This window comes from Thalassophryne amazonica, chromosome 8 (assembly GCF_902500255.1).
Source record: "Thalassophryne amazonica chromosome 8, fThaAma1.1, whole genome shotgun sequence".
Classification (NCBI taxonomy): domain Eukaryota; kingdom Metazoa; phylum Chordata; class Actinopteri; order Batrachoidiformes; family Batrachoididae; genus Thalassophryne; species Thalassophryne amazonica.
The window spans coordinates 66,720,280-66,734,793 of NC_047110.1; the positions used below are offsets into that span (position 1 = coordinate 66,720,280).

The window sequence follows — 14,514 nt, forward strand, 5'->3', positions numbered from 1 at the left end:
GTAAGATGTCCTAGCTTTACGGAGGGCTTTTTTATAGAGCAACAGACTCTTTTTCTAGGCTAAGTGAAGATCTTCTAAATTAGTGAGACGCCATTTCCTCTCCATCTTACGGGTTATCTGCTTTAAGCTACGAGTTTGTGAGTTATACCACGGAGTCAGGCACTTCTGATTTAAAGCTCTCTTTTTCAGAGGAGCTACAGCATCCAAAGTTGTCTTCAATGAGGATGTAAAACTATTGACGAGATACTCTATCTCACTTACAGAGTTTAGGTAGCTACTCTGCACTGTGTTGGTATATGGCATTAGAGAACATAAAGAAGGAATCATATCCTTAAACCTAGTTACAGCGCTTTCTGAAAGACTTCTAGTGTAATGAACTTATTCCCCACTGCTGGGTAGTCCATCAGAGTAAATGTAAATGTTATTAAGAAATGATCAGACAGAAGGGAGTTTTCAGGGAATACTGTTAAGTCTTCTATTTCCATACCATAAGTCAGAACAAGATCTAAGATATGATTAAAGTGCTGGGTGGACTCATTTACTTTTTGAGCAAAGCCAATAGAGTCTAATAATAGATTAAATGCAGTGTTGAGGCTGTCATTCTCAGCATCTGTGTGGATGTTAAAATCGCCCACTATAATTATCTTATCTGAGCTAAGCACTAAGTCAGACAAAAGGTCTGAAAATTCACAGAGAAACTCACAGTAACGACCAGGTGGACGATAGATAATACCAAATAAAACTGGTTTTTTGGACTTCCAATTTGGATGGACAAGACTAAGAGTCAAGCTTTCAAATGAATTAAAGCTCTGTCTGGGTTTTTGATTAATTAATAAGCTGGAATGGAAGATTGCTGCTAATCCTCCGCCTCGGCCTGTGCTACGAGCATTCTGACAGTTAGTGTGACTCGGGGGTGTTGACTCATTTAAACTAACATATTCATCCTGCTGTAACCAGGTTTCTGTAAGGCAGAATAAATCAATATGTTGATCAATTATTATATCATTTACCAACAGGGACTTAGAAGAGAGAGACCTAATGTTTAATAGACCACATTTAACTGTTTTAGTCTGTGGTGCAGTTGAAGGTGCTATATTATTTTTTCTTTTTGAATTTTTATGCTTAAATAGATTTTTGCTGGTTATTGGTGGTCTGGGAACAGGCACCGTCTCTACGGGATGGGGTAATCAGTGATGTGAATTCATAAAATGAGCTTACTGAACTGTGTGTGTGTGTGTGTGTGTGTGTGTGTGTGTGTGTAGTGTAAGGAGCGCATGAGGCCAGTGAAAAAAGCCCTGAAGCAGCTTGACAAACCTGATGAAGGTCTGTCTGACCAGGAACAGCTCCAGCACACACGCACATGCTTATTGAAGATCGGGGACCGGATCACAGAGTGCCTTAAATCTTACAGTGACCCCGAACATGTCAAGTCATGGCGACGGTAAGAGGACGGTTGGATATGGTCTTTGCTGCAAATACTAAAGATTTCCCAGAATTTCCCAGATTTTGTTAGTTTGACATGGTCTACAGGTTTTTCCTGGCTCAAAATGAGGCTGAGGTGGTAGCTCACCACCGGGGTCTTGTGTATGCAGTGGTGGGCACAGTTCTGCTAATTAGTGAAGCTAACCTTTTTGTTAGCTGATTAGCTTTTCAGCTAACTTTGAAAACCATCGTTGTTGCAGACCACACACTAGTTTTATATTTTTTAGTTTTATTTTATGCTGAGTGTTTTATGATGAATGTTCGATGTGTTTTTCACGTCTTGGGGCTTCGGCAGTTTATGGAAGTTGATTTTTTGTTTTACGGACAATAAAGTTTTATCTTATCAGCGGACCAATTAACTTTCACTAAATTTAGTTCCGATAACTTTTAGACCACTAACATTTTTGTGGGCATACTGAACAAAGCTTAACAGTTAAACACATTTGTAAAGCCTGAAATCATACATTTTAGGGCCTGCCTGTTACATGTTTTGTAGCAGACAGACAGCTATGAGAAGTAGAGCTCAGTCCTCTGACAGCAGAAGAGAGCTGGCTACAAGAGAGAAAGGAAGAAATAAAGATAATTTATTTTCACAGCCATACAGACTTGCAGATGTATCACAGGAGTCACGCACAGCAAGACAGTTTTGACTTATGGTTAAAAATGTTAAACGAACTAATTCCATACAAGTTTTTGAAATTACTGCCATCCAGTAGATGGCAGTGTTCGTGGCCAATTGCCACACATTTGCTAAAAGTGCTGAATCACTTAACAGAATTTTCAGTCTTCAAATTGCCTTTTTTTACACATGAAAAAAAAAGACAAATACAAATTTATTTGTAAAAGCCAACACACACGGTCCAGTAACTTGTGTGCTGATTTTTTTTTTTTTTCTTTTTACATATACCGACCAACCACTGATGACAGGAAACTAATTTTCCCATAATGCTTTTTGGCATGTGTGTCTGGAAAATGCTAAAACCTTCAAAATTAGTACATTACTTTAAAACTAAAACATACAGCTGATATTTTCACTTTGAAAATCGTCAGAGGTGACGTTAATGGGTCGTAGCTGGGTCTTCCAGCATGACAATGACCTGAAACACATATAAGAACACACACATAAGAAGCATTTCAAGGTCCTGGAGTGGCCTAACCCGTCTGCAGACCTGGACTCAATAGAAAATCTTTGGAGGGAGCTGAAACTCGAAACATGAAAGATCTGGAAAAGATCTCTATGGAGGAGTGGACCAAAATCCCTGCTGCAGAACTACAGGAAACGTCTGTCTTATGTCATTGCAAACAAAGGTTTCTGTACCAAATATTAAGGTCTGTTTTTCTATTGTAACTAATACTTTTTTCATGCAATAAAATGCAAATTAATTATTTAAAAATCATGCAATGTGATTTTCTGGATTTGTTTTTTTTTAGATTCTGTCTCTCACAGTTGCAGTGTACCTACAATATAAATTACAGACCTTTCCATTCTTTGTAGGTGGGAAAACTTGCAAAATCAACAGCGGGTCAAATACTTATTTGTCTCACTGTATGTGCTCGTTGACTTGGAGTTGCATAAGTAATGGAATGCTTTGGTATAATAACTGTAAAGAATCAGTTTTATTGCCAGTTTTCTTCAGACAAGTCATGAGATGGATACATGAACAGTTCCAAGTCACTGAATATGTCTTGCACTTTATTTACATCAGTTATGAAGAGATGAAGATATGAAGATACCCAGAAGACATTATAATGGCTTCTGTGGCTGTGATTGGAGAAATTGTGCATAGTGCATGTTTTGCATTTTGTATCCCCCAGTTATACAGCTTTTCTTCATGTTTTGATTTAGAATAGAAAGATTTTGAGTTTTACTCATTTTTTAACACACTGGCATTATTTTGAACACAACTGTATGTATGAAGAGATTCCACGTCCCAGCACGCTACACGTATGTAAACTCTATGCCCTTTTTATGTTATCTGTGATTTGTTTTTGTTTTGTTTTTTTAAATAGAGGAACAGTGATGCACTGTTAGATAGACAAGAACATATACTGTTTCATTGAGAAAAGCTCAGCGGGTGAACTGACTAAAATTTTGTTCCTTTTGTTATGACATTTTTTATGCAGCACTGTTCTGACACCACATATGCTGACCATAATTTATATGCTCAGCATATGTGGTGGCAACAGCTGCAAGGATTTTTAAAGTTGGGAAACAGTAAAAATTTCTCTGAACAACAAGGGAAACTATGAATTATTTATGCCAGACAGTGTGCGAACGTCATCAAAATATTTGCCTCAACTTTTACTTTGGGCAAAGCCCAGTTTTGATGGCAGGCAAGTGAGGCGGGATGAAATTTTAATGAGGCGGTCGCCTCACATTTCCCTGTGCAGGAAAAACCCTGGTCTGTTTGACTACAGTTGGGCTAATGTTCATTCATTTTATTCACTGGCAGAAACCTCTGGATTTTTGTGTCCAAATTCACTGAGTTTGGTGCAAGAAAGCTTCACAAACTTTACAAGATGGCACAGAAAAAGCGCTCTCATGAGGAGGAGGTGAGTTGGTGCCATTTCAAATAGTGACACTGCGAAAGTGACCTATTGTCATTCACCAACTATAATTATGATGCGACACTTTCAGAAGGAGCAGAAGAAGAAGGAGGACTCTGCTGGGAGGGCAAAGTCTTTCAAACCAGAGCCTTCTGGTTCCAGTCGAGACTCCTTGAGTACACATCCGTCTGCCAAACCCATGCCTCACCTTGCGCCGCCTGGTTCCCACGGACACCACAGAGAACCATACAACATGGCTAACAAGCGACACTTTGGCAATGACGGTACATTGAGTTAGCATTAAAGCTGATGGATCATTTGCGAGTGTATTGCGATTATCCTGAAAACATTCAACCAGAAAAAGGCAAACTTTCCTACAAAATGAATAAATATGAATTTAAACTTCATGTAAATTTGTCCTCAGATGAGGCAAGGCTGTGATGAGATGGATTTTTTTCATGATGAAATGTGTTTAAAATCACCTTGGATGATTTCCTTACAGATCGAGGAGACTGGCAAAGGAACCGTAAATACAATTATCCAGGTAACAGCAACCAGCCATGGCAGGGAGACCGACATCATCCATACGACCCGCATCGCTTTAAGGATCATTATGGTGATCGAAGGCCTCACGGAGATTCGTATCGCAGCTCAGGCGGTTACCGCAACAATAATGCCCCACGAAAGAGGCCATATGACCAGTACAGCAACGACCGGGACCACAGAGGCCATCGACCGTATTATGACAGGTGAGAGCTGATCCAACACAAAGATCAGAGCTACAACCGAAGATAAATTTTATTCTTAATCTGTGTGTTTACCTGCATTGCTGAAGGCAGAATGTGATGATGAACTGCTTGACTTCATATGTGTGACACAGTGGTTGATGTCTTATTTTAACTCGGGTTCGACGGTAGATTCGTTCGTTTGGAAATGGCAGCAATTCGTATGCCAAAAATAGCTATTTTGAGCACTTAAAGGCAATTTTCTCAAAAACTGTTATATAACATTTTTCCTAATTTCTCAAGGGGGTCGTTGACATATTTCATGTCAAAACGTTATAGTCATAGATTAGTTCGTTTGGAAATGGTGGCCATTTTTATGCTGAAAACAGCCAATTTGGGTATTTGGACCCACATTTCTTTAAAACTTTCTGATAATGTTTCTTGTCATTTAATAAGGGCGCAGTATTGGTCATTGGTGTTATTCCCATCCCAAAATAATTTGTGTAGACTCATTCCTTTGGAAATGGTGGCCATTTTTATGCCAAAACTGGCCAATTTTGCCTTGGGATTTAATTGAGCCAGTAACCCACAGGGCCCTTGGCACTCTAGATTGTTTTGTTGTGAGGTGGGCTTCATAGATAATTGGCAAAGCTTCTGGGGAAAACCTGGTCTTGTTAGGAGAGACGGCATCCATCCCACTTTGGATGGAGCAGCTCTCATTTCTAGAAATCTGGCCAATTTTCTTAAATCCTCCAAACCGTGACTATCCAGGGTTGGGACCAGGAAGCAGAGTTGTAGTCTTACACACCTCTCTGCAGCTTCTCTCCCCCTGCCATCCCCTCATTACCCCATCCCCGTAGAGACGGTGCCTGCTCCCAGACCACCAATAACCAGCAATAATCTATTTAAGCATAAAAATTCAAAAAGAAAAAATAATATAGCACCTTCAACTGCACCACAGACTAAAACAGTTAAATGTGGTCTATTAAACATTAGGTCTCTCTCTTCTAAGTCCCTGTTAGTAAATGATATAATAATTGATCAACATATTGATTTATTCTGCCTTACAGAAACCTGGTTACAGCAGGATGAATATGTTAGTTTAAATGAGTCAACACCCCCGAGTCACACTAACTGCCAGAATGCTCGTAGCACGGGCCGAGGCGGAGGATTAGCAGCAATCTTCCATTCCAGCTTATTAATTAATCAAAAACCCAGACAGAGCTTTAATTCATTTGAAAGCTTGACTCTTAGTCTTGTCCATCCAAATTGGAAGTCCCAAAAAACAGATTTATTTGTTATTATCTATCGTCCACCTGGTCGTTACTGTGAGTTTCTCTGTGAATTTTCAGACCTTTTGTCTGACTTAGTGCTTAGCTCAGATAAGATAATTATAGTGGGCGATTTTAACATCCACACAGATGCTGAGAATGACAGCCTCAACACTGCATTTAATCTATTATTAGACTCAATTGGCTTTGCTCAAAATGTAAATGAGTCCACCCATCACTTTAATCATATCTTAGATCTTGTTCTGACTTATGGTATGGAAATTGAAGACTTAACAGTATTCCCTGAAAACTCCCTTCTGTCTGATCATTTCTTAATAACATTTACATTTACTCTGATGGACTACCCAGCAGTGGGGAATAAGTTTGATTACACTAGAAGTCTTTCAGAAAGCGCTGAACTAGGTTTAAGGATATGATTCCTTCTTTATGTTCTCTAATGCCATATACCAACACAGTGCAGAAATGGCGTCTCACTAATTTAGAAGATCTTCACTTAGCCTGGAAAAAGAGTCTGTTGCTCTATAAAAAAGCCCTCCGTAAAGCTAGGACATCTTACTACTCATCACTAATTGAAGAAAATAAGAACAACCCCAGGTTTCTTTTCAGCACTGTAGCCAGGCTGACAAAGAGTCAGAGCTCTATTGAGCCGAGTATTCCTTTAACTTTAACTAGTAATGACTTCATGACTTTCTTTGCTAATAAAATTTTAACTATTAGAGAAAAAATTACTCATAACCATCCCAAAGACGTATCGTTATCTTTGGCTGCTTTCAGTGATGCCGGTATTTGGTTAGACTCTTTCTCTCCGATTGTTCTGTCTGAGTTATTTTCATTAGTTACTTCCTCCAAACCATCAACATGTCTATTAGACCCCATTCCTACCAGGCTGCTCAAGGAAGCCCTACCATTATTTAATGCTTCGATCTTAAATATGATCAATCTATCTTTATTAGTTGGCTATGTACCACAGGCTTTTAAGGTGGCAGTAATTAAACCATTACTTAAAAAGCCATCACTTGACCCAGCTATCTTAGCTAATTATAGGCCAATCTCCAACCTTCCTTTTCTCTCAAAAATTCTTGAAAGGGTAGTTGTAAAACAGCTAACTGATCATCTGCAGAGGAATGGTCTATTTGAAGAGTTTCAGTCAGGTTTTAGAATTCATCATAGTACAGAAACAGCATTAGTGAAGGTTACAAATGATCTTCTTATGGCCTCAGACAGTGGACTCATCTCTGTGCTTGTTCTGTTAGACCTCAGTGCTGCTTTTGATACTGTTGACCATAAAATTTTATTACAGAGATTAGAGCATGCCATAGGTATTAAAGGCACTGCGCTGCATTGGTTTGAATCATATTTATCTAATAGATTACAATTTGTTCATGTAAATGGGGAATCTTCTTCACAGACTAAGGTTAAGTATGGAGTTCCACAAGGTTCTGTGCTAGGACCAATTTTATTCACTTTATACATGCTTCCTTCCCTTAGGCAGTATTATTAGACGGCATTGCTTAAATTTTCATTGTTACGCAGATGATACCCAGCTTTATCTATCCATGAAGCCAGAGGACACACACCAATTAGCTAAACTGCAGAATTGTCTTACAGACATAAAGACATGGATGACCTCTAATTTCCTGCTTTTAAACTCAGATAAAACTGAAGTTATTGTACTTGGCCCCACAAATCTTAGAAACATGGTGTCTAACCAGATCCTTACTCTGGATGGCATTACCCTGACCTCTAGTAATACTGTGAGAAATCTTGGAGTCATTTTTGATCAGGATATGTCATTCAATGCGCATATTAAACAAATACGTAGGACTGCTTTTTTGCATTTACGCAATATCTCTAAAATTAGAAAGGTCTTGTCTCAGAGTGATGCTGAAAAACTAATTCATGCATTTATTTCCTCTAGGCTGGACTATTGTAATTCATTATTATCAGGTTGTCCTAAAAGTTCCCTGAAAAGCCTTCAGTTAATTCAAAATGCTGCAGCTAGAGTACTAACGGGGACTAGAAGGAGAGAGCATATCTCACCCATATTGGCCTCTCTTCATTGGCTTCCTGTTAATTCTAGAATAGAATTTAAAATTCTTCTTCTTACTTATAAGGTTTTGAATAATCAGGTCCCATCTTATCTTAGGGACCTCATAGTACCATATCACCCCAATAGAGCGCTTCGCTCTCAGACTGCAGGCTTACTTGTAGTTCCTAGGGTTTGTAAGAGTAGAATGGGAGGCAGAGCCTTCAGCTTTCAGGCTCCTCTCCTGTGGAACCAGCTCACAATTCAGATCAGGGAGACAGACACCCTCTCTACTTTTAAGATTAGGCTTAAAACTTTCCTTTTTGCTAAAGCTTATAGTTAGGGCTGGATCAGGTGACCCTGAACCATCCCTTAGTTATGCTGCTATAGACTTAGACTGCTGGGGGGTTCCCATGATGCACTGAGTGTTTCTCTTTTTGCTCTGTATGCACCACTGCATTTAATCATTAGTGATTGATCTCTGCTCCCCTCCACAGCATGTCTTTTTCCTGGTTCTCTCCCTCAGCCCCAACCAGTCCCAGCAGAAGACTGCCCCTCCCTGAGCCTGGTTCTGCTGGAGGTTTCTTCCTGTTAAAAGGGAGTTTTTCCTTCCCACTGTCGCCAAGTGCTTGCTCACAGGGGGTCGTTTTGACCGTTGGGGTTTTACATAATTATTGTATGGCCTTGCCTTACAATATAAAGCGCCTTGGGGCAACTGTTTGTTGTGATTTGGCGCTATATAAATAAAATTGATTGATTGATTGATTGATTGAAGCACCATGTGATTTTATCTTGAAAGGTGCTACATACATTTATTATTAATATTATTTGGGCAGTATCTTGATAGATTGTGTATAACCTTTTGTGCCAGTAAACTATTTTTATTTCTTGGTATGGTCATGATATTTAAATAATTACTGTTAAAGAATGTCAGAAATATTTTTAAAAGTTAAAACTTGTTATTCAAGAATATATGATCACAGTTTACACTTGAATATAGCATGCATCTAGCTACATTCCATTATGAGGCTATGACATCACAGAAGGTTGGCCCTTTTGTGTTTATAAATGTCCCAATAAAAGTACATAGAGGTACTGGGAGACCTCATGTGACATTTAGGCCAATATATGGTACTTGTTTTTACTTGTGTGAGGTGATGTAAACTAAAACAAAAAAGACTGATTTTGTTTCAGGCACCCAGACCCCAAAAGAAGACGTATGGATGAATTCCGTCCAAATTACCACCAGGGCAGAGACGGCCCCCTCCAGGACTTTAGGAGGATGCCGGAGCACAGGCTAATGGGGCCACCTGGACCGGACCACTACAGGCCCTTTCCTATGGACAAACCTCCTCCTTTGATGGACCCTCGCTCACCGCAGGCTCAAAAGTCTCCTCAGGACTCCCGCTCGCCGCTCGAGCGACCTGTTGAGCAGAACATTGGCACTGACCCCAACTGGATCAACAGGAAAACGTAGTCGCGGTCAAAGCCGCTCGCTGCTGATGAACATTTGTGTTGTCGCCATTCATGCTTTTGGAAAGGGAATCAACATGTGCAGTGTTTACCAGCAAAACCAAACTGTGACTGAATTGGTGCCCTGAAGGAAGAAGGAGGGCTCCCCCTACTGACTCTATAATAGGACCAAAAAATAAAAAATAAAAAAAATACTAGCCTGTTTATTTAAAGATTTGACTGATGAGTCAGTCATATTGAAACTATGTGGAACACTTACAGATATTTAGTCCCATGGACTATTATAAACAGTGAATTTAGGATGCAAGAACTGATGGCTGATCTGAATCCTAAAAGTGCCTGAAGGTGTTTGGCCTTTTTTGAACGATAAACTTACGGAATTATTCCCACAGCAACCGGGACTGGGACATTATCTTTGTTTGACATTACGTCTTGCATATGATGTCATGAGAAAAATCTGGTGTAACAGAACATGTCATGTTTTCACCGTGTAGCTCAACCTGACTCGGTAGTCTCATCACTTGGTGCGGATGTTGTAATGCTTCAGAAATTTGGATCAGGGTGTCAGTCAAGCCAGTAACTTTCCTCTGTAAGTGACATTTTGAAGACGTTTTAGCACATTTTTCCTGTGTACATATAATCATCATTTCTGTAATTGTACAGTTGTCTTTTGGTCCACTGCAACCACTTTTTCCTGCTCATAGGCCTCAATGAGATGGAAATGTCGCAGTATTTACTGCACAGAGCTTTAGAACACTACTGTAATTAGAGTTTATCCTTCAGTATTACGTGATTCAGAAATGGTACTGCAGTGTTGAGTATTTAGATCATTTTTCACTGTGTGAGCACTCGGTGATGTGGGAGAAAAGCATCCTTTGCTAACTTTAAGGTTGCCTATGATTTTTGACTTGAAATGTTTGTAAGCTCTCTGACCGGTGAATAAAAAGGCCACCTCAGAGTCTTGGATTTGAATTAGTTTGGTATCTTTTTGTCCCTCTGTGCCAAATCTGATCCTGCACCAACCTTCAGTTATTGTGTAAAGGTTCTTCATTTGTGCCTTATTTTCATAGGTGTTATCATACAGCGTATACATTCGTAGGCAGTCTAAAATAAGCAGGATGACGTATCGAACGGCTACATTTTAAGGAAATGATTTAGTGAAAATTGTTGGGACCACTTACTGATGATTGTAATTTGAGAGGAATTGTGAGGCCATGTTCATCTAAGGCACTTAGCCACCTGTTACCGTGAACAGCCAGCATGTTTCTTCCATGTTCTTTAAAAAAGAAAAAAGTTACAGTTCCTCTATCTTGTTCATTAAGAAAATCTAATTTATATTTGTGACAGAACCACTCTTCATGGGAAATGTGTTATACATATGTAATAAACTTTGTTACATAATTTAGGCATGTCTTGTTTTGTTCTGGATGAATGTGAAGGTGGAGGCTTCAGAGTTCTAACTTCAAGGGGATGGTACAGTGATTTTATTTATTTATTTTTTTGCATTGTGCATGTACACTCAAAAATATAAATGCAACACTTTTGGTTTTGCTCCCATTTTGTATGAGATGAACTCAGATCTAAAATTTTTTCCACATACACAATATCACCGTTTCCCTCAAATATTGTTCACAAACCAGTCTAAATCTGTGATAGTGAGCACTTCTCCTTTGCTGAGATAATCCATCCCACCTCACAGGTGTGCCATATCAAGATGCTGATTAGACACCATGATTAGTGCACAGGTGTGCCTTAGACTGCCCACAATAAAAGGCCACTCTGAAAGGTGCAGTTTTATCACACAGCACAATGCCACAGATGTCGCAAGATTTGAGGGAGCGTGCAATTGGCATGCTGACAGTAGGAATGTCAACCAGAGCTGTTGCTCGTGTATTGAATGTTCATTTCTCTACCATAAGCCGTCTCCAAAGGCGTTTCAGAGAAGTTGGCAGTACATCCAACCAGCCTCACAACCGCAGACCACGTGTAACCACACCAGCCCAGGACCTCCACATCCAGCATGTACACCTCCAAGATCGTCTGAGACCAGCCACTCGGACAGCTGCCGAAACAATCGGTTTCCATAACCAAAGAATTTCTGCACAAACTGTCAGAAACCGTCTCAGGGAAGCTCATCTGCATGCTCGTCGTCCTCATCGGGGTCTCGACCTGACTCCAGTTCGTCGTTGTGACCGACTTGAGTGGACAAATGCTCACATTCGCTGGTGTTTGGCACGTTGGAGAGGTGTTCTCTTCACGGATGAATCCCGGTTCACACTGTTCAGGGCAGATGGCAGCGTGTGTGGCGTCGTGTGGGTGAGCGGTTTTCTGATGTCAGTGTTGTGGATCGAGTGGCCCATGGTGGCGGTGGGGTTATGGTATGGGCAGGCGTCTGTTATGGACGAAGAACACAGGTGCATTTTATTGATGGCATTTGAATGCATAGAGATACCGTGACGAGATCCTGAGGCCCATTGTTGTGCCATACATCCAAGAACATCACCTCATGTTGCAGCAGGATAATGCACGGCCCCATGTTGCAAGGATCTGTACACAATTCTTGGAAGCTGAAAATGTCCCAGTTCTTGCATGGCCGGCATACTCACCGGACATGTCACCCATTGAGCATGTTTGGGATGCTCTGGACCGGCGTATACAACAGCGTGTACCAGTTCCTGCCAATATCCAGCAACTTCGCACAGCCATTGAAAAGGAGTGGACCAACATTCCACAGGCCATAACTGACAACCTGATCAACTCTATGCGAAGGAGATGTGTTGCACTGCATGAGGCAAATGGTGGTCACACCAGATACTGACTGGTAATCCCCCCCCCCAATAAAACAAAACTGCAACTTTCAGAGTGGCCTTTTATTGTGGGCAGTCTAAGGCACACCTGTGCACTAATCATGGTGTCTAATCAGCATCTTGATATGGCACACCTGTGAGGTGGGATGGATTATCTCAGCAAAGGAGAAGTGCTCACTATCACAGATTTAGACTGGTTTGTGAACAATATTTGAGGGAAATGGTGATATTGTGTATGTGGCAAAAGTTTTAGATCTTTGAGTTCATCTCATACAAAATGGGAGGAGCAAAACCAAAAGTGTTGCGTTTATATTTTTGTTGAGTGTATGTTCAAAATACTGGAGGATTTTACAGCAGAAAGGTGTTAACAGGGCATGCAAGAATGAATCCTGACTTGAATTTAAAATGAATACTGTATTAGCATGACTAAAACCTTTAAGCCTCGGGGGAGCCCCCCCGACACCCCTAATTACAGCCATCTGAACCCCCTGCCACTTTAAGCATTCTTTTTAATGTAGATGTAAATTAATATTCAAAGTTTTCAGATAGACAGTAGAGCTGTGCAGTATGGCCAAATTACCATATTTCAATATGATATATGATATGACTATGATTTCACACAAAGTGCAGCAACAGAGAAAATTAAACATTCTCAAACAAAACAGTAATAATACCACACTCATTTTGCACTCATAAGGTTAGGATACAGTGCCCTACAAAAGTATTGGAACACTTGGAATTTCACACATTTTAATTTGTTTATATCATTTCAAATACAAGAATTACAAAAAATATAAAGAACTAGGACTGCAAGCAGTCATATACGGGCCCTCGTTACGCGCGACTGCCTACCCAGGCCAGTGGGTGCCCTTTTGGCCACATGTGGGCATGTGCATTCAAGTGCAACTACTTATCACACAGTTAAAATTTTAAATCACACAAATCAAGGAGTTATAACATGTTGAAGGTTCATCCACTCGGGGGCGCTCAGTGTACAAAAAGAGGGGCCAACCGTGATCACACGTGAAGTTTCAAGTCAATCAGGCAAAGCATGAAAGAGTAATCATGACTTCTTGTTCCATAGCGAAGGGTCAAAATGGCGGCGCCATAGAGGCCACACCCTTCAACATAGTGAAAAGATTTCGATAACTTTTGGTCAGTATCGTCTCTGGATGATCTGGAAGAAATTTGAAGTACATTGGACAAAATCCCTAGGAGGAGTTCGTTCAAATACAACGTGGAAATCACGCCAAAATGACAAGAAAATTCAAAATGGCCGACTTCCTGTTTGGAGTAGACCCATGGTGCAGGAGAGTTTTTTGTACGTCTATGCAAGTCACACATGTGTACCAATTTTCATCTCCCTACTCCAAAAAAACACCTATGGGGAGGGGTTTTTGAAATTTTCAAGGGGGCGCTATTGAGGCACTTTGTCCTGCCCATGGGCGAGGCCCCTATGAATTGTAAGAGGTTGTCATGCTTGACCTGTGTATCAATTTTCATGATGATATGACAAAATTAAAGCCGTCAAAAGGAAGAACGTAATTTCATGGCGAAGTGGCGATATTCAGTACACCACCACACAGAAGCCGTTACTTGTAAGTTCACGGCGATCATCGCCTACGTTCAACAACTTGTTGTTCATGGTTTAGAAGTGGCAGGAAGTTCATGGGGTTAACTATGTGACTTCAGTACCCTTTTAAGTATAATGTTCCATGGCGAAGGGTCAAAATGGCGGCGCCATAGCGGCCACACCTTTCGGCATAAAGAAAAGCGTTCGATAACTTTTGGTCAGTATCGTCTCTGGGTGATCTTGAAGAAATTTGAAGTGCATTGGACAAAATCCCTAGGAGGAGTTCGTTCAAATACAACATGTGGAAATCATTGCAAAATTACAAGAACATTCAAAATGGCTGACTTCCTGTTTGGAGTAGACCCATGGTGCAAGAGACTTTTTTGTACGTCTATGCAAGTCACACATGTGTACCAATTTTCATCTCCCTACTCCAAAAAACCCCCTATGGGGAGAGGTTTTTGAAAGTTTCAAGGGGGTGCTATTGAGGCATTTTGCCCCGCCCATGGGCGACACCCCTATGAATTGTAAGAGGTTGTCGTGCTCAACCTGTGTATCAATTTTCATGATGATGTGACAAAATTAAAGC

The 14,514-nt window shown here is 40.5% G+C and overlaps 1 protein-coding gene across 3 annotated transcripts in view; it reads left to right on the forward strand.

Annotated features, from left to right (window-relative positions):
• Positions 1–10,948, forward strand: part of chd2 (chromodomain helicase DNA binding protein 2) — an 83,153-nt gene extending 72,205 nt beyond the window's left edge. For 2 of the 3 annotated variants that reach the window (XM_034176544.1, XM_034176546.1), the window contains exons 38-42: positions 1,263–1,441; positions 3,936–4,035; positions 4,121–4,313; positions 4,532–4,778; positions 9,267–9,549. In XM_034176544.1, coding sequence (XP_034032435.1) covers positions 1,263–1,441; positions 3,936–4,035; positions 4,121–4,313; positions 4,532–4,778; positions 9,267–9,549 — 1,002 coding nt within the window. Of the gene's footprint in view, positions 1–1,262; positions 1,442–3,935; positions 4,036–4,120; positions 4,314–4,531; positions 4,779–9,266 lie in introns of all 3 variants that reach the window. The other variant, XM_034176543.1, reaches the window with a different exon arrangement.
• The last annotated feature ends 3,566 nt before the right edge of the window (positions 10,949–14,514 follow it).